The sequence below is a fragment of the Furipterus horrens genome, unplaced genomic scaffold (genome assembly GCF_987537825.1).
Source record: "Furipterus horrens unplaced genomic scaffold, mFurHor1.1.pri manual_scaffold_6, whole genome shotgun sequence".
Classification (NCBI taxonomy): Eukaryota; Metazoa; Chordata; class Mammalia; order Chiroptera; family Furipteridae; genus Furipterus; species Furipterus horrens.
In genome coordinates this window covers 87,607,093-87,626,105 of record NW_028327176.1, presented here as the reverse complement: position 1 = coordinate 87,626,105, position 19,013 = coordinate 87,607,093, and the positions used below count along the sequence as shown (strand labels likewise).

The 19,013-nt window shown below is 53.3% G+C and overlaps 1 protein-coding gene across 1 annotated transcript in view; it reads left to right on the top strand.

The window, feature by feature from the left end:
• GRM4 (glutamate metabotropic receptor 4) overlaps positions 1–19,013 on the top strand; it is a 115,688-nt gene that overhangs the window by 7,273 nt on the left and 89,402 nt on the right. The window contains exon 2 of the mRNA XM_090280791.1: positions 3,991–4,886. Within this exon, the coding sequence (XP_090136917.1) occupies positions 4,368–4,886 (519 nt within the window). The 5' untranslated portion in view covers positions 3,991–4,367. The remainder of the gene's footprint in view (positions 1–3,990; positions 4,887–19,013) is intronic.

Sequence of the window (19,013 nt, the reverse complement as noted above, 5' to 3'; positions counted from 1 at the left end):
TTGGCTGCGAGCTGGTGCTGTGTGGAGATGATGGTGTGCTCTTCCCTCTGCTCCTCATCCCTTCCTGCCTAGCTCTGTCCTTCCCTGGAGCCAAAGAATCTAGCAAGGGCTGGAGAGGGAAGGAGGGGAGGGAGAGGGGAGATCAGGAGAAGAGACCCAGCTGGGGTGGGGTGGGCGCACTGGCTGGGACTGCAGCCGTCCTGGTGATCTCCCCTGGAGAGGGATTCCCCCTCACTGCCCCAGGTGTGAGTGTTCCTGGCTGTTTTCCTCCTCCACCCTGCTCCCCCCCCCCCAACCCCAGCCTCTTCTCTTGGTGACCCTTTTCACTCACAGGGTATTTTTACTTTTCCCTTGTTCCTGTTACATGATCAAAGGAAGAAGGAGAGGCTGAAAGAGGCAGCTGTTTGCCAGGCTCTTTGGAGAAGCTCAGAAAAGGCAGGCCTCGTGGGACTGAGGGAAGGAGTGGGACCCGGTCCCCATGGAGGGAGGCTGTGGGCAGTCTGACCAGCTCGGGCAGGGCCCCTGTCCTTGGGGTCTTGATTTTAATCCTGCAGGTATTTGCTTTTGGCCTCAGTGAGGCCTTTTTTCCCATGCAGATCTCTGTCCTTTCCCTGTGTGTGCGTGTGACTGCGGTGAGTGGCTGTGGTGTGTGTGACTGCAGTGTGTGTGTGTGTGTGTGTGTGTGACCGCAGTGTGTGTGTGGTGTCCTGTGTGTGTACACTGCCCAGCTTGCAGCAGGTGCTCAGGCTTCAAGGAGAAGCCAGCTCGGACCCTGCCGAGGATCTGGGAGCCTGGGCAGGGCCTCACTGAGAGCGGCTGTCTCTGGCCTCTCAGCCTGACGGCCCTGCTGCAGCCTCTGCACCCAGTCTGTCCTGATGCCCCAAACTTCTCCTTGGGAGATTCAGGAAAGCCAGGCCTGAACTCCCAGGCTGTCAGAACTGGGCAGGGCCAGTGTGGTGGAGTGGTCAGGGCCAGGGCAGCCCGGACAAGCCTTCTGTCACTAGCTGAGGTTCCGTGCCTTGGTCTCCTCATCTGGGCAGTCGGGATGAGGATACCCTCGAGCCCATAGTGAGGTGACCATTACCCGAGGACATATAAGCAAAGCATTTAGGACCCTGCCTGGCACATAGCAATATGTTGGCATTTGCTGTTATTTCTCCTTGGGACATTTGGCATTTGGACAAGATAGTGTTTCATTGTGCGGGCTGTCCCCACAGCATCTCTGACTGCTGCCTGGATGCAGGCTAGTAGGTGACTCCCTCCCATCACTGTGACAACTGAACATGCTTCTGCAGGGACAGATGTCCCTTTGAATGGATTTTTCCTCCAACCCACCCATTTTACGGATTTTGAAACTGAGGACTCTCTAGAGGACATGCCTGGTCCCCAGCAGGGCAGTAGCAGGACCGTGGTGCCTGTCTAAGGCTTCTCCAGTTTCTCTCTCTGAGTTGCCTGGTATTGGCATCAGCACCTACGTTCCACCTCCTCTGAGTCCCCACAGCCGCCTGGGAAAGAGCTCTGATAAACTCATGGAGGTGTGAGTGATGATGACAGTTCCATTCAGGTGTAGCCACCCCCCTATATTTTAACAGCTCTTATGCCTCCCAGAGCACAGACCCCCAGCCCTAGGTCACTGTATTCTGGCTTCAGGGGGAAGGTGGTATTAGGAAGCTTTCCTGCGGATGTCCCCAGGGCTCTCTCAGTGTGACTGGGGCTGACGTTGAGTCCTGGACCTACCCTGACTTGCTGTGTGACTTGGAGATGCCACTGGGTTACTGGTTCACCTGTAAGATGGGCTAAGAACAATTAACAGCATGTTTTTGGCCTCTGAGGTGCTAACTGGGAAGGGAGCATTTTGATGAGGGAGTGAGATGTGAGGGTCCAGAAGGTGCTTGGCAAAGAAGCCCAGGCACTGAGGCTGGACTCCCTGGTTGTGCACCCTCTCCTCCCCTCCTCTGTCCCAGAACTAGATTAGTCAGGGTCTGGGGGGGTGGCGCGGGGGGGCAGGGATTACAGGTGGGGGATGGGTGGCTCTGAGACCACTGCTTGACCTCGATGGAGGGACCACATCCCTGGGAAACCTCCCAATGCAAACACAAGCCCTTCTTCCAAATGGGCAGGGAAATTGAGGCATGAAATGGGCAGGTGGCTTGCTGGTCTTCATCTGACAAACCCATGAGGAGGGGGACCTGGGGTCAGCCCTCCAGCCCAGCCCTGATTCAGCTTCCAGCCTTCTCCCTGTGGCCTTCCAAGTTGAGGGAGGGAGGTTGCAGGCTTAGAGCAGGGAGGCTGGGGGGAGGGAAGGAACCCCAGGGGAAATTAGCCCAAATTAGCAGTGAGATGAGGAAGAGCTGGTGTTCTCTCCTCTACCCTTGCAGATAAATATTTAATCACAACAACAATAATAATGACGATGATCCTAATAGTGCGCGGTAGCTCAGGTTGTAACCAGAGCCCCACTCTCAGAGGAAGCTGGGGAGAGAGGAGCAATGGGGAAATTGAGAGAGAAAGATGGGCAGAAAGAGGAGGGGGAGGGAGGCCAAGTAAGCCGGAATGAGCTTGCTTCTCACTCAGGCCACAGGTCATAGTGTGCAAGGTGAGGCTGGAGACGAGGGCAGGGTCTGGATCAACTGAGGCCTTATTAGCCACTGTAAGAAACTGATTTTGTCCAGGGGACAGTGGTTAGCCATTGCAGAACTCTTAAACAGGGAAATAATGTGATCAGTGCTCCTGCAGAAAATTGCTTCATTCTGAACGAAACCAGAGAGCACAGTTGTACTCTCAAACCCCCAACATAGGTGATGAGAGCAGTTGACATACAACTCCCAAGGGATGCTTGTATATTTCAGGATCCCTCCTCCTTTCTCTTATAAGGCTGATATTGGAGAGAGAGGAAGGGAGCTGAGGCAGTTAAATTCAGTGTAGGCTGCCATGCGGGCATGGGCAGTGGAAGGAGTCTGGGTCCAAGAACGGTGTCCGAAAGGTGGTATCAAAGGTGAGTCTGCAATGATGACTGATGGAGGCAGGTAAGAAGGCAAGGAAGAGAATTCTGGGCAAGAGGGAGCAGAATAGGCCAACATTAAGAGGCATATTATGAAAATTAAATGTAGGTTAATACAGGTCCAGCATGGTGCATGGTGAGGAGGGAGGAGGAATGGAAGACATGTATACAACACTGTACAGGGCAGGGAGAGCTAGGTAATGAAGACCATCTTATGTCAGGTGAGGGAGTTTGTGTTTATATGTAGGACAGTGGGGAGGAGCCCCAGGGGTTGCTCTGTGCCTGGGGTCACTGGGCAGCTGGGGTGGAAATATGAAACGGGAGGGTCTGCCTTGCACTCTAGAATGAGGAGGAGAATCCTGAACCCCTGACAGCCCCAGCTTCTCAGCTGACAGAGTGAGCAGCTCCCAGTCTGATTCCATCTCCAGAGGGCCTTGTTGGCCTTCCTTGTCTCTGAGTCCCCAAGGAGCCCAAGTGTCTCTGGTTCCAAAGCTGGGAGCTGGGAAGTTGGGTGCTAGGTGATGTTCTGCTGATCACTACCAGTGTGCTTGGGGAAAACACTCTCCTGCTCTGGGCCGCAGTCTCCTCATCTCTCAAATGGCGTTGGGCCCAGTGGGACTGGTTTCTTTTCCTTCCTGTGGATGATGTTGAGGAAGGCCACTGTTCCTCCCAAGCCAGTCCAGGCTGTCCCCTGGGAAGTGTGCCCTCTGATGCTCAGGCTTCTGATAGCAGGAGGAGCAGGCCTTGAGAAATGTTCAGACATGACCCAATTTCTTAAGCTCTCCCATTTGGACCCAAGTTGAGCAGCAGCCAGGAGGAAATGAAGATGAGATTTGTGGAGTCTTTGGCGATAACCTCCAGCATCTCCTCCTGGGCTCCTGGTGAGAGATCAGAATAGCTAATGTCTTCTTTGGGCTTCTGTTTGATATTCTCTCTCGCTGTCTCTCTCTCCTTCTCTCTGTCTCTGTCTCTCCCTCTCTCCTTCTAAGGTTGGAAGGAGGAGAGCATTGGAGCTGTTTTCTCTTTGATGCCAAGATACGCCAAGCTAGGAGCACGCTCCTCTGCTCACAGCCATCCGCCAGGAGCAGGCCTGGAGGACGTGGGGACGCAGACCACAGCTTTGTTTCATCGTGGTGATTCCCTGTCATCTGTGGGCACGCCCTGTGCCAGCAACTGAGCGTTGCCTGAGCTGCAAGGAACACCAGCATGGTTCACCCCGTTGATGGCCCTTAGCCATCCTGCTGCTGAAGCTGCCCTGGAGAGACTTGTGGGGGCTGCTCTGCCCATGCTCACCCAGGCTGTGGGGCCAGGGGCCTGCCAGGGCTAGGGGTGGGCCTGCTGTTCATGGATCTCTAGGGATTTCGAGATGCCTGGGAAGAGAGGCAGGGGCTGGTCCTGGGCCCGCCTGCCCTTTTGCCTTCTCCTCAGCCTTTATGGCCCCTGGGTGCCTTCCTCCCTGGGGAAGCCCAAGGGCCACCCCCATATGAATTCCATCCGCATAGATGGGGATATCACACTGGGAGGCCTGTTCCCGGTGCATGGCCGGGGCTCAGAGGGCAAGGCATGTGGAGAGCTTAAGAAGGAAAAGGGCATCCACCGGCTGGAGGCCATGCTCTTTGCTCTGGATCGCATCAACAATGACCCGGACCTGCTGCCCAACATCACACTGGGCGCCCGCATTCTGGACACCTGCTCGCGGGACACCCATGCCCTCGAGCAGTCACTGACCTTTGTGCAGGCGCTCATTGAGAAGGACGGCACGGAGGTCCGCTGTGGCAGTGGCGGCCCACCCATCATCACCAAACCTGAACGTGTGGTGGGCGTCATCGGTGCTTCCGGGAGCTCAGTCTCCATCATGGTGGCCAACATCCTTCGTCTCTTCAAGGTCAGTGCCTGCTGGTTGGCCCCAGAGGTGTTCTTCCACCAACAAGGTGTCAGGCCTGGCCAGCTCCTTTCTCCTCTTCCTTATTATGCGAGAGTTTTTGTTTTTTGTTTTTAATTCATTGATTCTAGAGAGAGAGGGAGGGAGAGAGAGAAACATTGATTTGTTGTTCCACTTACCCATGCACTCATTGGTGAAATCCAGTCTGTGCCCTGACCGGGGCTCGAACCTGCAAACTTGGTGTATCAGGACAATGCTCCAACCAACTGAGCTACCCGACCAAGGCTTCCTGGAAGTCATTTCTGAAAATTTGGGGCATGTCCTATGCAGAGCTTAGTTAGGCCTAGCAGAGCGAAGATGTCAGTGTGTGGAAGGTGTGTATGGGGGGACTGGACCTAGCTATGTGGTGCTGACTGTGGTGCTGAAACAGCACCTGCCGCTGGCAGCTCCTTGATCAGTTCCACTCCTCTGCGGGGAATTCTGAACCAAGCAGGGAAAGGAAGTGCTGGTGAACAGAAGGGAGGAGGAGATATGCAGGCCCGATACAAAAAAAGACAGACAGAAGGAAAGGTAGTCAGATTAAGAGATAGACAGGTGGATAGAATGGAAATATGGGTATTTCCAGGGAGAGAAAAATAAGGCTTTTGTTTTGACATTGTTTTCAAATGATTACAATTCCCGAGAAAGATATGCTTTTCTTTTGGGTCATTGGGAAAACCCCGCATGGCCTTCCCACACCACCCCAACATTCTGGTTAGAAAATGTGTCCTGATTTTTTATATGGGCATCGGGCCACTGGGCCCACAGAGAATGGAGATGAGGATGGAAAACGGCCTGGAGCGAGCAGGCAGTCTGTTTCTGGTGCCCTTGGCCCTGAACCAAGCCTCCCTTACTCATTTCCTTCCTCTGCCCTTTCTCCTAGCCCACCTTTCTCCCTCCCCTTCTGGAATCCCTCCCTGCTCTCTCCTTGCTCTCTCCCTGCTGCCTCTCTTCCTCTCTTCCTGGGGCAGGAGCTGCTGATTTGCAATTCAATGGGAGCCAAGTGCTTCGCTAAGCTGCTAAAGCAACTGAAAGCTACCGGGTAGAGAGAAAAACATTACAAGCAGTTTACCCATAATTATGTGCCTGTTCCTCTCTGGGAGGCTCCTTGTTTGCTCTGTGTTTGTGTGTGTGCATGAGAAAGAGAGAGAGAGAGAGAGAGAGAGAAAGAGAGAGAGAGAGACAGAGACAGAGACAGACAGAGACAGACAGAGACAGACAGACAGGGAGGGGTGGGGGGGAGGATATGAATGAATAGGGTGAGGAGGAAGGGATGCACAGAGGAAGCCATCGGGTCCCTCCTTCACCCTGGTGTCAGATTCTCAGCCTCTGGATTTGGCTCCTTGTCTGCTCAGAGTCTGGTCCAGAGTTTGGGATTGGACTGAGAGAGGCTATTAGCCCCATGCAGGGCAAGAAGTGCTGAGCCTAGAGCCTTCTCACCTGTACCCTTTCTGGAACCCATTTGTTGAAGTGGGGATGAATGGTGCAGAAGGTCCCTGAGGTGGGGTGGGGCCAGGTGGGGAAGAGGAGGCTAGAGTTGCCCTGTCACTGCACTGCGGGGGCTGGGTGGGCTGAGAACCTCTCCACGGGCTGGTGTGGGCCCCATGTGCCCTGTGGTTCTTGCTTTTGCACCTTCATCCTGGAGTGTTGGTTTTACTCAGTGATCTAGATGAAAAACACTATTTTAATCTGAGAACAAATGGATGCATTATGAAGAATGCAAAACAAAGATGAAGCAAGTAGGAGACTTAAAGGAAACTTTGCCCTTGCGGAGGACAGTCTGAGCAGTCCCTGAGGAGCTGTGTTGCTTGTGGCTATTTCTTGGTGGGATGGTTTGGGAATGGTAGCCTGGTCCAGTCCTTCCACCTGTTCAATTTTGCAGTGAGGCTTGGAGACCCAGAGCTGGTGGGGATGGGGCTTGGCTGTCCCCGCCTGGGCCTAGTGATGGCTTGGGCTGCCTGGGTCATGGTCAGCCTGCCTGCCATGGAGGTGAGGAGAACTGGGCCATCTAGCAGAGGCGGCAATCCCTGGACTCCTTGTCAGCCAGTCTGGGAGGGGCACAGACCCACGCCTCTGAGAATTTGGGTGGGGCTGCACAGAAAGGTGGTTAAACAGCCTGTTTGGGCCCTTGGGTTATGCCATTGGTGAAGGACCCTCCCGCCCCCTCCCAGTGGAGGAGGGGGGAGGGAGTGGAAGGGGGGCAGTACCCACATTAGAGGGAAGTGGAAAAGATCAAAGGAGTTGAAAGGTGTCACTTGACACATGGCAAAGGCTCTAAGGAAGGTCACTGTCAGCATTAGGCCTTAAAATGTGTTCTTGGAAACGGATATTTTGGGATGGGGAGGGCCCAGTGTCCCACAAGGCTGTGGTGGGCTGTGACTTCTGTGCTGTTCGCAGGACTGGGGAAGGTCTTGAGTGGGTTGAGGGGACCAGGGGCTAAAGTGCCTCACCAGCCTAGGGGCTCACAGGGGTTCCTTTTCCTCTGCACTCAGACAGGGGCCATGGCCTCAGTTTGTGTCTCCTCAGATTACAGAGGGATGAGTGGGTTGGGGTGGGTGTCATGAGTGCCCAGGCTGCACAGAGGAGAGAAGGAATGGGGGACAGAGGAGATAGGTGGGAAAGAAGGGGGAGACAGGGAGAGAGCCAGAAGGAGACTGAAGACTGTGGTCTGCATTCCCTGGGTCCCTTTTAACTGTGTTAATGTTCCAGGCTGGCGACAAGAAGGCTCCTCAATAATTAAACTGATAGAAATGAGAGGATGAATAAGAAACTTAAAAGCCATTTACAGAGGCAAAAAGCCTGAACTTTGGGGAAGGAGGTCAGGCACAGGAGCCTCAGGCAGGAGAGGATGAGGGAGGGGCACCTTGAGGGACCCCGGGGAGCTGCCCTGTCAGGTGTCTGTTTCAAAGGGCGGCATAGCGGCCCCAGCCCTGCTCCTGCTCCCACCAAGGCCAGTAGCAGGGCCTGCTGGGAACTTCTACCAGAGGCCGTGGTTATAGCTCTCCTTCCTCCAAGAGATGGATTTCCTGTGCAGGTCTCGGAGACGAGCTCTGGTGTTGGGGGCACTAGGGGTAGCTTCCTGCTTAGGGAATGCTAATGGGATGCAGTCAGGGTGAGGGTGTGGACAAAATTGACAACTGAAAGAACTGGAAGGGGCCAACTGCCCATCTTGCACATGTGGACACTGTGCCCTGATTAGGTGACAGGGCTGGGCTGGGGTGGCAGTCAGGCCTCCAGCTCCCAGACCTGGCTCCTTCCAGACTTCTTGTCCAAATAAACCGGGATTGGGTTGGAAGTGGGACTGGGTCCCAGGCCTTCACTGGGGATCAGAAGTCCTGACTTTGGGAAGTCATGGGTCTAACAGCTTATATTCCTTATTTCCCTGCTTCTGCCCTCTTCCGTTATCCTCATTTTGGCTCTGTTCTCCTAGGAGAAGGGATATTGGTGGAGGAAAAGAATACCTTTTGGAGGAGATCCTAAACCCAGAAGATGTGGCCTGTACAATGCTGTGTTGTGGGGGCAGCCCAGCTTCTGGAGCCAGTCAGGCCTGAGTTTGAATCTTTGCTCCACCAGAGTTACTGTACCATATCCAGTCACTGTATCAGTCATTTACACCATAGTGTGAATGAGCCAATGAGTTCTTTTCCTGAGAGCAACCATTGTTGGGGGGAGAAAACATACTAAGTGCTCTGCAAGGAAGCACTTGTCAAATCCTGGACCTGTAAGAGCACGGAGGATCCAGAATCCGTTTCATTGAGTCCTGTGTTCATTTTAGAGTGCAGAAAAAAAGCTGAGGCTAGAAGAAGGAGAGATTACAGTGTGCTGGCCGAGAATTTGGACGCTGGAGCCAGACAACCTTTGTTCCCCTGGCAAATTGTTTAGCCTGGTTGTGCCTCTGTTTTCTCATTTGTAAAATGGGGATGATAAATTGTCTCATAGAGCAGGTGTGGGAATTAAGAGGTAATGCCCACAAAAGGCTTAGCACGGTGCCTGGCACACAGTCAGCCCACAGGAAATGTCACTGTACAGCTTGTAGCTGGGCCTGAGTCAGCATGAGGGACTTGTCCATGTGGAAGAGGCTGGAGGGGGTGGGCAGTGACAGACGGTGACCTTTGAGGCTGATCCTGGAGAGGCCCCACCATCTGCTGGGTCTCTTGTGTCTCCCTGCAGAGTGTTGAGACTGAGCAGCCAACTTAACTTGTGGATAATGAGTGTTCTCGCTGCCACAACAGTGGGGATGGGAAGGAATGGAGTGGAGTGGTGGGAGGGCATGAAGGGGCAGGCAGGAGAGAGGATGGAAGGCAGCCAGCCAGCAGGTGGGCAGGTGCCACAGCTTCCCATTGACATTAGCCCTCAGAGCACCACCCCCAGCCTGGCTGTGTGAGTTCTCTTGTCCCACATGGGGCTGTAAATGCTGTGAAGGTTAGTGGCTGCTCCCCAAGAAAGCTGCCTGCCTGGTGCTTGGCTTGTCTGCTCCTCAGCAGCTAGCCCAGGGCTCCTGAGAAAACTTTGTGGCTTAGCTAACACCATGTATTCTGCTGAGGATGTGGCTTTTGTATCTTCAAAGCCTGCACAACTAAGAAACTTTTGAGAGAGTCAGACACTCTTCTATAGCCTGGCTATCTTCCCTGAAGACGGCTCTGCCCTCCCAGCACCCATGCCAGTAAAACGTGGTGGCATTTTGACTACCCTGTCTCAGAGGTGGATTAAAGTCGGTTGAGGCCCCAGGTGCAGAAGAAAATATTGGGCCCCTTAAAAAAAAGAAAGAGACAGGGAAAATAAAAATACATGGTTTTGCGAGGTCCTTCAGAAGTTGGGGCCCAGGGCGCACGCCTGGCGTGCCCGCCGTTAAATCCGCCTCTGCCCTCTCTCTACTGCCAGCAAACCCTACAGCCTCACCTTTCAGAACGTGTCCTGGACATGAGCGTTCTCGCCCTCCCGCCTGGGTCTCACCCAGCCCGCTGCAGAAGCCTTCTCTCTCTGCTCCCTCCCTGGGCCTCCGCATGGGCTCCGCGGCCAAAACTTTGCTCAGCGGCCAGCATGCTCTTTCTAAAAGCTACTTCAAACCTGCTCATCCCCCTGCTTAAACTTTTTATTGACTTCCCGTTGCTGTTGGATTAAAATGCAGACTCCCACACTCCATGCCTGTCTGAGGGGTTCTGTGTTAGCTGGAGACCCTGACTGCGTTCTTTGTCTCTTCTGGGTGCATGTCACACCAGTCAGGCTGTTTTCTTGGTGTCATTTGAACACACCATGCTATTTTTCCACTCCAGGGCCTCTGTCCTTACTGTCCCCTCTGTCTGGAATGTTCTCTCCCACTCTTTGAGGCTGGATCCTTCTTATATAATCTTAAGCTTAAATGGACTTTCTTCAGAGTACCCCACCCTGCCCCAGCTTGTGTTCATGTTCATATTTGTTCTTCTGTTTGCTGTCAGCTTTTTCTCTAGCCTGTCATCCATCTTTGTATGGCCCAGGAGCTGAGAATGGTCTTTGTGTTTTAAATGTTTGAAAAAAAAAATCAGAAGCATCATACTATGTCACGATACAGGCAAATTTATTAAATTCACATTTCACTGTCCATGAAGTTCCATGGGAGCCCAGCCACGCCTGTTCCTGTACGTATTGTCTGGGGCTGCTCTCAAGCCGTGACCTCAGCAGTGAGCGGGTGAGACAGACCGTCAGCAGGTCTCTGCTAGACTCTAAGCTGCAACTTTAGGACCCCGAGCTGGTGCCAGGCCCACTGTAGGCCCTCAGGAAATCTTGGCCGAATGCACTCATGGGAAATGAGGCATCTGCTGCCCGCATGTCCCTTGGAACTCTGAGGCAACGGCTGGGCAGCCACCGGCTGGGAGCCCTGCGTCCGGTCCCGGCTGTGGGGGTGAGCGCAGCAGGGCCCACCTTACCACTGGGTCAAACCAGTGCCCACGAGTACCCACCTGTCTGTGACTCTTAAGCTGAGTTCTCACAATAAGCCCCAGGGCCAGGTGCACAAATGTTATCCTCAGTTTATGCATGGAGAACTGAGGCACAGGAAGTTCAGCAGCTTGTGCAAGGTCACGCAGTTGGTGAGTGGTAGAGCTGAAACACGAATCCAGGCTGTGTGGCCCTGAATCCACCCTTTTCACCACTCTGCTCCCCTATCTCTTGGCCATCAGATAGGCTTGGGTTTGAGATCTGACCTGTCACTGTGTGGTCTTTCTGAGCCTCAGTTTACTCATCTGTAAAATGGCTCGTCTGGCAGAAACAACAACCCTAGCAGGGTGCTAGGGGACGCAGGTGTTCCTGGAACAGGTTTGATAGACCCTAGAGGGTCGTGAAGTGCTGGGCCACTGAGAGAGTGGGAAGGAGTGGAAGAAGGGGATGGAAATGGGCCTTACTGAGGCTGAGCGTGAGGGGCTGTTCTCCCAGTGTGAGGACCACACAGCCCTCCCTCTGATTTTACAGTGACTCTTTCCCCTAAGCCCAGGTGTCCCTTTGTAGCAGGAGTCTGGGAAGTGGGCCTCAAGACCCCGGGTCAGGTTGGGGCTTGAACAGACAGGAGAGAGGGAGGTGGGAGGAGGGGAATGTGGCACTGGGGAGCAAGCAGCCCCTGGGGAGCCTGGAGCCCCGGATGACTCCCTGCCAGTTCCCCTGTGCCCCTGGCAGGTCTGTCCCTGTGGAAGGGGCTGCTGGGTAGAGGTGGCATTGCTCCAATGGCTCTGAAGCCTGGGGCTCATCACAGCCACCTGGGGGACATTCTACTCCTGCAACTCGGCAGGTGATGAGCCCTGGGGGCTGGATCTGTATTTGGACACTTGCTGGGAGGCTCTGCTGGCCGCTGGACTAGGTGCAGTGAGTTCTCCTCAGTATCCTAGTATTCCTGTCCCACCTGGCTTCTCCAGGGAGTGCCTCCCCCACCCACCTGCTGTGCAGGCCTCTCAAGTCCCCTTCCTTCAAGGTGCACCCTGGGGTGGCAGAACTTCTCTGAATACAGGAGGTGTGGGAGTGGAAGCAGGAAGGGCTCAGCTCTGGCGAATGGACTGGCAAACAGGCTCATTCCGTCGGCAGCCATCCGTCTCGAGAGACGATGGTGTAGCTTCCTAAGAGTCTATCTGCACCGCCGAGAATGGCTGTGCAGTCCGACTCGGGAGTGACACGGTATCTGTCTCCTCCCGTGTTGAATCGACATCTTGCGATGACGCTGGAGTGTCCTCTCCAGTGAAGCTGAAGCTACAGAGCCTGGGCAGGGTGATATGGAGGGTCTGCTGTTGCCCATGCAGCAGACCCCCCCTCTCTTCGCAGCTGAAGTATCCAAGGGAAAGACGGAGTCAATACAGCTTGGCTTCAGGTGCGCCGCAGGAGTTGCCGGTGTTGACTACAACGTCAAACCGCCTTAGGGACTCCGGCTCCGGATTTTCTGTCGGGGTTTACTCCCTTAGCCTTTCCCCTGAAGAGGTATGCCGCAAGGCAGCGGAGGTTTTTTGGAGTCAGAGTTTTCCTTCTCTTATACTATAGTATACTATATGAAATCTCACATTTGCCCAACCCTTCTCTTACTCCATTTTACCTTCTTATTTCCTCTTCTTATTTTTTTAATTCTATTTTCTTTTTTGCTACCAACTGTGTCCATTCTATACTCTTAGTATTTCTCCCCACTCCAGCCTGTCAAAACAAATTCTTTTGTCATCAGTCATCTCACATTCCTTTTGCTGTTCTTTAAACACCCTTATTCTCTCTCCACCTCCATCAGTCTTTGTTCATTGGTTGTGGATATGGTGATTTGTGTTGCATTTCTTCAATTTTATTCCTGGGTCTTCACTATTTTTGTAGTTCAAATCCAATATTTTACCATTCCCCTTTCCTACTCCATTTTGCCTTCCTCCTGTTCTTGCCATTTTATTTTTTTCATTATAAATTTGAATTTTCCCTGTCTTATCCTGCTTTTCATTCCTCACTCTTAGTACCCCTTCTCCCTCAAAATCACTTCCCTTTCCTCTAGAAATCTCTTAAACTTTCTTTCTCTTTATTTTCCCTCTTATTCTCATCCCATCTATAGTAATTTTTGCTCACTGTTTTTTGTTTGTTGTTTTTTATTTATTTTTTAAAGTATATTTTATTATGTTGTTACAGCAGTTCTAATTTTTTCCCATTTATTTCCCTCTGCCAAGTACACTCCTTCCCTCCAGCAATCCCACTCCCCTTAGTTCATGTCCATGGGTCATGCATGTAAGTTATTTAGCTTCACCTTTTCCTGTATTATTCTTTTTTTTCTTTTCCTTATATTGTTCTTAACATCCTCCTGTCTATTTTGTACCAACCAATTATGTTTCTTAGTCCTTGCACCATTTCCTCATTTCTCCCCCTCCCCCATCCCAGCTGATAACCCTCCAAATGATCCCCATACCTATGATTCTGTTCCCATTCTGGTTTACTTGGTTGGATTTTGTGTTTATTTTTTAGATTCAGTTAATAGTTGTGAGTTTGTTGTCATTTTAGTGTTCATAGTTTTGATCTTCATTTTCTTAAGTAAGTCCCTTTGAAACTTCATACAATAATGGCTTGGTGATGACGAACTCCTCCAGCTTCACCCCGCCTGGAGAGCACTCAATCTGCCCCTCCATTACAAATGACAGCTTTGCTGGATAGAGTAACCTTGGTTGTAGGCTGCCCTTCACCACATCGAATACTGCTTGCCAGTCCCCTCCTGTCTGCAAAGTGTCCTCTGAGAAATCAGCCGACAGTCCCATAGGCACCCTCCTGTAGGCAACTCTCCATCTCTCTCTTGCTGCCCCCAAGACTCTGTCTTTATCTTTCACCTTTGGCATCTCAATTATGATGCGTCCTGGTGTGTCCCTGGCCCGGGACCCTCCGTTCTTCCAGGACCTACATTTCAATCTCCTTCACAAAATTTTGGAAGTATTCCTCATTTTTTAAAATTCTTGCTTCCTCATTCTGCACTGGTTGACTTTTTTCTTATGTTCCAAATCACTGATTTGAACCCCAGGTTCTTTCTCTTCACCACTGGTTTTGTGTGGATTTTCCTTTGTTTCACTTAGCATAGTCTTCACTTCTTCTCTTATGCATTTGCCTTACTCAAGCATATCTTTCAAACCTGTGGGCATCAATATCACCAGTGTTTTGAACTCTTCACCTATTAGGTTGTCTATCTCCTCATCTGTTAGGTTGGCTATATCCTCATTGCTTAGTTCTCCCACTGGAACCTTGATCCATTCCCCTTTTTGAGCCATACTTCTCTGTCTTCTCATTCAGACAGGCTTCTGTGTTTGTTTGCCTCCACGCCCCAGGTAGAGCTGTTGCTCCTGTTATGTTGTAAGGAGAAGAGCCTTAGGGATTCATTAGTAAAGGGCGACCTGTTTCACCACATTGTGGTGTTGTGTGTGGCGGAGGGGTCCAAGAGGAAACAATGTCGCCTGCTCAGCACTCGCCCCTTTTCCAGGCACTTCTCCCACTCCCACACCAGACTGGTGCTCCGGCCATTGTTCCCAGAGTGGGGGCCCTTTAAACAAGCAGACTTTGCTGAGACTGGTAATTTCTTACTCTACCCCAACCCCAACTGGTCTGCACAGCAGAAGCAATGAGGCTTGCTTTTCCTCGATGTTGCGACCATAGCTGCAAGGTCCGGCGAGGAGCTGGAAATGCTCCCCAGATGTCCCTCCTGACTTTTTAAAATGTGTGACTGCACACATTTTAAAAAGTCAAACAGGCTCATTATTGTGTAATTAAAAGAAGGGAGCAGAGGCCTTTGGGGGCCATTTCTTGGAGATACCCTGGAGGGAGGCCTAATGGGCCCTCAGAGACCAGGTGGGAGCTGACAGGCCCCTGGGCGAGGCGCGCTGCACTGTGGAGGGGCAGATGTGGGGCTGAGCCTGGGGAGGCTCAAGTTCATAATGGCTGGCTTCTGACTCTTACTCTCCCATCTGGACCTTGGTTTGCTCATCTGTAAAAATTTATTCATTCATTCATTCATTCACCAAATCTGAATTAAACCACCGCTTGAGCAGTGGTTCTCCATGTGGCTGCACATTGGAATCTCCTGGAGAGTTTTAAAGATCCTGGTACTGAGTCCCATCCCAGGAACTCAAATTCTATTGGTTTGAGATGGGGCCTGGGCCCCCCAGGTGATACCCATGTGCAAACCAGGTGGAGAACCACCACTCTAAGCAGGAAACCAGATGGAAGCCTTGCCCTGGTGAGGTTCCACGTTTGAAGGGGAAGGCAGGTGTTGAACAGCTGAAACACATAAACATGTACTGTCAAGGGGGAGCAGTTCCCTGCAGAACAAAGTAGGGAAGGGGCTAGAGCTATGGGGAGCAGGGGTGCCAATTTAGATGGGGTGGTTAGAGGTGGACTTTTAGAAGAGGGGACATTTGTTAACCTGAATGGAGTGTAGGGGGATGCCCTGTGGATATCTGGAGGAAGAGTGTTCTAGATGGAAGAACAAGTACAAAGGCCCTGGGGTAGGACTGTGCTTGGTTGTTGACTTGACCCAGAAGCTCAAGAGGAAGGATCCAGATAGCTCTGGGAGCAGGGAGAGGAGGATCAAAAGGTCTCCAAAACCCACATCCTGCTCTTTCTTATTACAAAGGATATTGTGGGAAGAGGGTCACCAGGGTTCTGGTGACCTTGGGCAAATCACTGAGCCTCTCAGGGCTTTCGATTCCTCGCCTGTAAAATAGGCAGGTGGACCCTGGATGGTCCTTGTGAAGCCACAGAAGTGATGGAGGAGGAGCTATAAAAGAGCAGAGCCTATGTGAGAGGCATGTTCTTCCCCTCAGTTCCCACCTTGCTGGCCTCCCACGACCAAGGCCCCCACGTGCCTCTTCCAGCTCCTTTCCCTTCATTTCCCTCCTGAGGATGAACAGAGTTAGGTGTGAGGCAGGGCCAGCTAGGCAGGCACTCTGAGGGCAGTGGTTTGAGTGTGGGCCCTGGGATCAGATGGCCTGGGTTCATCCCCCTGCTCCGCCGTTTGCTACCTGGGAGGCACTCCTCTGTGCCTTAGCTTCCTTGTCTGTAAAATGGGGAGCCTGTAGCATGCACCCCTTAGGGCATTGTGAGGATCAGCTGAGGGATACGTAGAAATGGCTCAGGACACTGCCTGGCACGGAGACTGTGGCTGTCTGCTGGGTGGCTGCTCCTGGTGGGCAGCCCAGAGCCTGGCTTTGGAGGCAGCTGCGCAGCAGGTAGCTTAGACCCCAGCCCCAGATCACTCGGCCTCTCTGGCCCTCACTCATCTCTGTAGGATGGGCAGAATCACATGTGCTTTTCAGGTATGGAAGTAGAATGATACCATGGGGAGCTGGCAATATGGTGGGTGCACAATAGGGCTCAGTAACAGTCTTCATCTCCTGCTGCCAGAACATCAAAGGGGACTTCAAGGGGCAGAGGTTTGGTCTCCGAGCCATACAGGTGGGGAGCGCCGCAGCGTGGAAGGCAGCTCGCTGGCTTTTGGCAGAGGGATGACTCTGGAGAGCCTCCCCGAGTCCCCCACTGGGATCCTCCAGACCTTCACAGCCTTGGATGTGGGGGACGGTAGGGGCAATCTCTGGCTCCCCACTTGGGGAGGGCTGTGGTCCCCTTACCAGAAGCCTCCCATAGCTCAGGGACCTGCTTCCTGGGCCTGGCTCTGCTGCCAGCTCTCTGTGTGACCCTGGCTGGGTGAAACGAGGGCACTGGGTGAGGGCGGCTCTGACCCCACTCCAGCCAGCGGCCTGTCTGCGAAGGGGCCGCGAGCTTACTCCCTGTGTCAGGCCGACTGTGGCATTGCCACAGCCGCCCTCGGCCTTTCCAGCCACCCCTCCACTGCATGTTCCTTGGTCGTGTTCTGAGCCCTCCCAAACCTGCCTTTGTGTCGATGCCAGGGCTGTGCCTTCCTCCCGGAGGGCCTCTCTGGATGTCTGAAGGGCAGAGTTGGACTCCTGCTTCAGCCTTGACTCAGAATCCAAGGCTTTCCTGCCCTCCAAAGGCTGGAGTGATCCCCTGGTACGCAGGGCACTTGTGGGTCTCCCCAAAGTCCACGATTGTGTCGAGGACAGAATTGGGCTGGACCTCTGTTGTTGTACTCCCACCCCCAGTGCCTGGCTCGAAGACAGACTGACTATACACACAGACAAATCAGGGAGCCTGAGGGCGCGGTGCCTGCAGTGGTGGTGGGCTTGCACCATCTGAAGGATTTCACTCCCCTGCCTTCCCTTGCCCAGCCTGAATGAACTGTGTGCTTTTCAGTTTCCTCCTAATTTATTAAACTAGTGGTTTTATGACCCAGGCACGTTGGAAATGAAAAGAAGGTAGATTCTACTTTATATTCCAATTGACCTTTACGCTTGCCACCCACCCAGAGCCTCGGCTGGGGGAGGTGAGGAGACCCAGGCTCAGGCCTCTGTTCTTGCCATTCTTGGTTCTGGGGCTGCCGGAGAGTCAAGAGCTGTGGCCCGAGGCTACTGTGTTGTGGGGAGGGGAGCAGGGGCACCCTTCATCCCATGCCCGTTCTCTGAACGTCTGTCCCAGCCCCCGCCTCGTTGTCTGACTGGCTTTCTGTTTTCCTCGGATGTCCTCCCACATTTCTCTCTTCCTCCTGGGCCCTTTCGGACTCTGTCTGCTCTGTCTGGGCCTCTCTGGGTGACGTGGGGCAGCCTCATCCTGGGGCCCCAGGGTTAAGGTCAGGAGGTAGAAGCGCTGCTAAGCCTGCCCATCCCTGGCTATGAGCCCCAGCCTTGCACCCACTCTGGCTGCCGACCTGCCTCACCCCGATCATGGCCGTGGGCATCTCAGTACTGAGCACTACCTAGTGGACACCAGGACCCCCTCCCCAGACTCAGGCTGACCCGATGGAACCCCAGACATTCCCCTTGTGAGTGTGACCTGATCATGGGCAAGTCATGTTGCTGCCCTGGGCTCTGCCCTGCCCGCCTGTGGGACGACTGGTGCCGGCTCTGCACACTCCCCAGGGCTGTGGGGACCAGGCCCGGCGCTGGGGCATGAACCTATTGCAGAAAGGGCAATTCCTGGCTCTGCCGCCTACTGACTCTGTGACCTTGGGCAGGCCACCTAACCTCTCTGAGCCCAGTTTGCAGAGCTGTAAAATGGGTAGGGTGGTTGCGTGAGGAGAGATGATATAGAGTAACCAGCACAGGGCCTAATGCACAGTAGGTGCTCAAGAAACAGTAGCTGTTGTGAAGGGAGCTTGTGTGTGAGGAGGGTGCGGGGCTCTTCTTCCTGTCCCCTCTCTTAGTCTCCTCACTCTGGACCTGAGTCCTCCCCAGGCTTCATTTTCCCTCCCAGGGGTCTGTTGAGGTGCCCCAGGGTGACCAGGAGGCGCGAAGCTCTGCTTGGCCCAGCCTTGCCCGTGGCCCGGCAGGTACGGTGGGGGTGGAACCCGGCTTTGGGAGGGCTGGAGGCACTGTCTGCTTTCCAGTGTTCCAGGGCCAACGGGGAATTGAAAACTCATCACAGCCGAAATATCCTGAAGGGCGGGAGCGCTGCCCCATCCAGAGCGAGAGCAGAGAGGGACTTAATGGTTCTCTGGCTTCGCGTAAAGAGAGGCAGCAGGTACCTCGTTCTCCACGCCCCAGGACTGGGCTTTAGGCGGGGGACAGGCGGTAGGAGCCTCTGCCAGGCCGTGGGAAAGGGGTGTTTGGCTTCCTCCCCTGACTCCCAGAGCTCCCCTCACCCCCCTTCCAGCTCAGCTCCTGGAAGCTGCTGGGGAATCCTGTGTGGCCTCCAGAGCCGCTGGAAGGGGGAAAGCTTAACCCTCAGGAGGCATGAATTCCGGGGTGGGAGATATTCCAGGAGACACTGGAGGGGCCTGTGAGGGGTGTGTGTGAAGTAGCGTGTGCACGGCTTTCCCCAGCGCGCCTTTTATTTTAGTAAATGTGAATGGCATCTTCGGTGTGGGTCTGACAGGAGCCAGCTTCTCTCACAGATTTCCGTAACAAACTATCTCAAGCCTATGAAACCTTATAGAGAATAATATAATGAACTGCCCTGTACCCACCACTAGGCTTTGTCAAATATTGATATTTTGGCCTAATTTTGTGTCAAGTTTTATTTTCATTTTAAGAAAGAAAACATTGTAAATATAATCAGAGGCCCCTG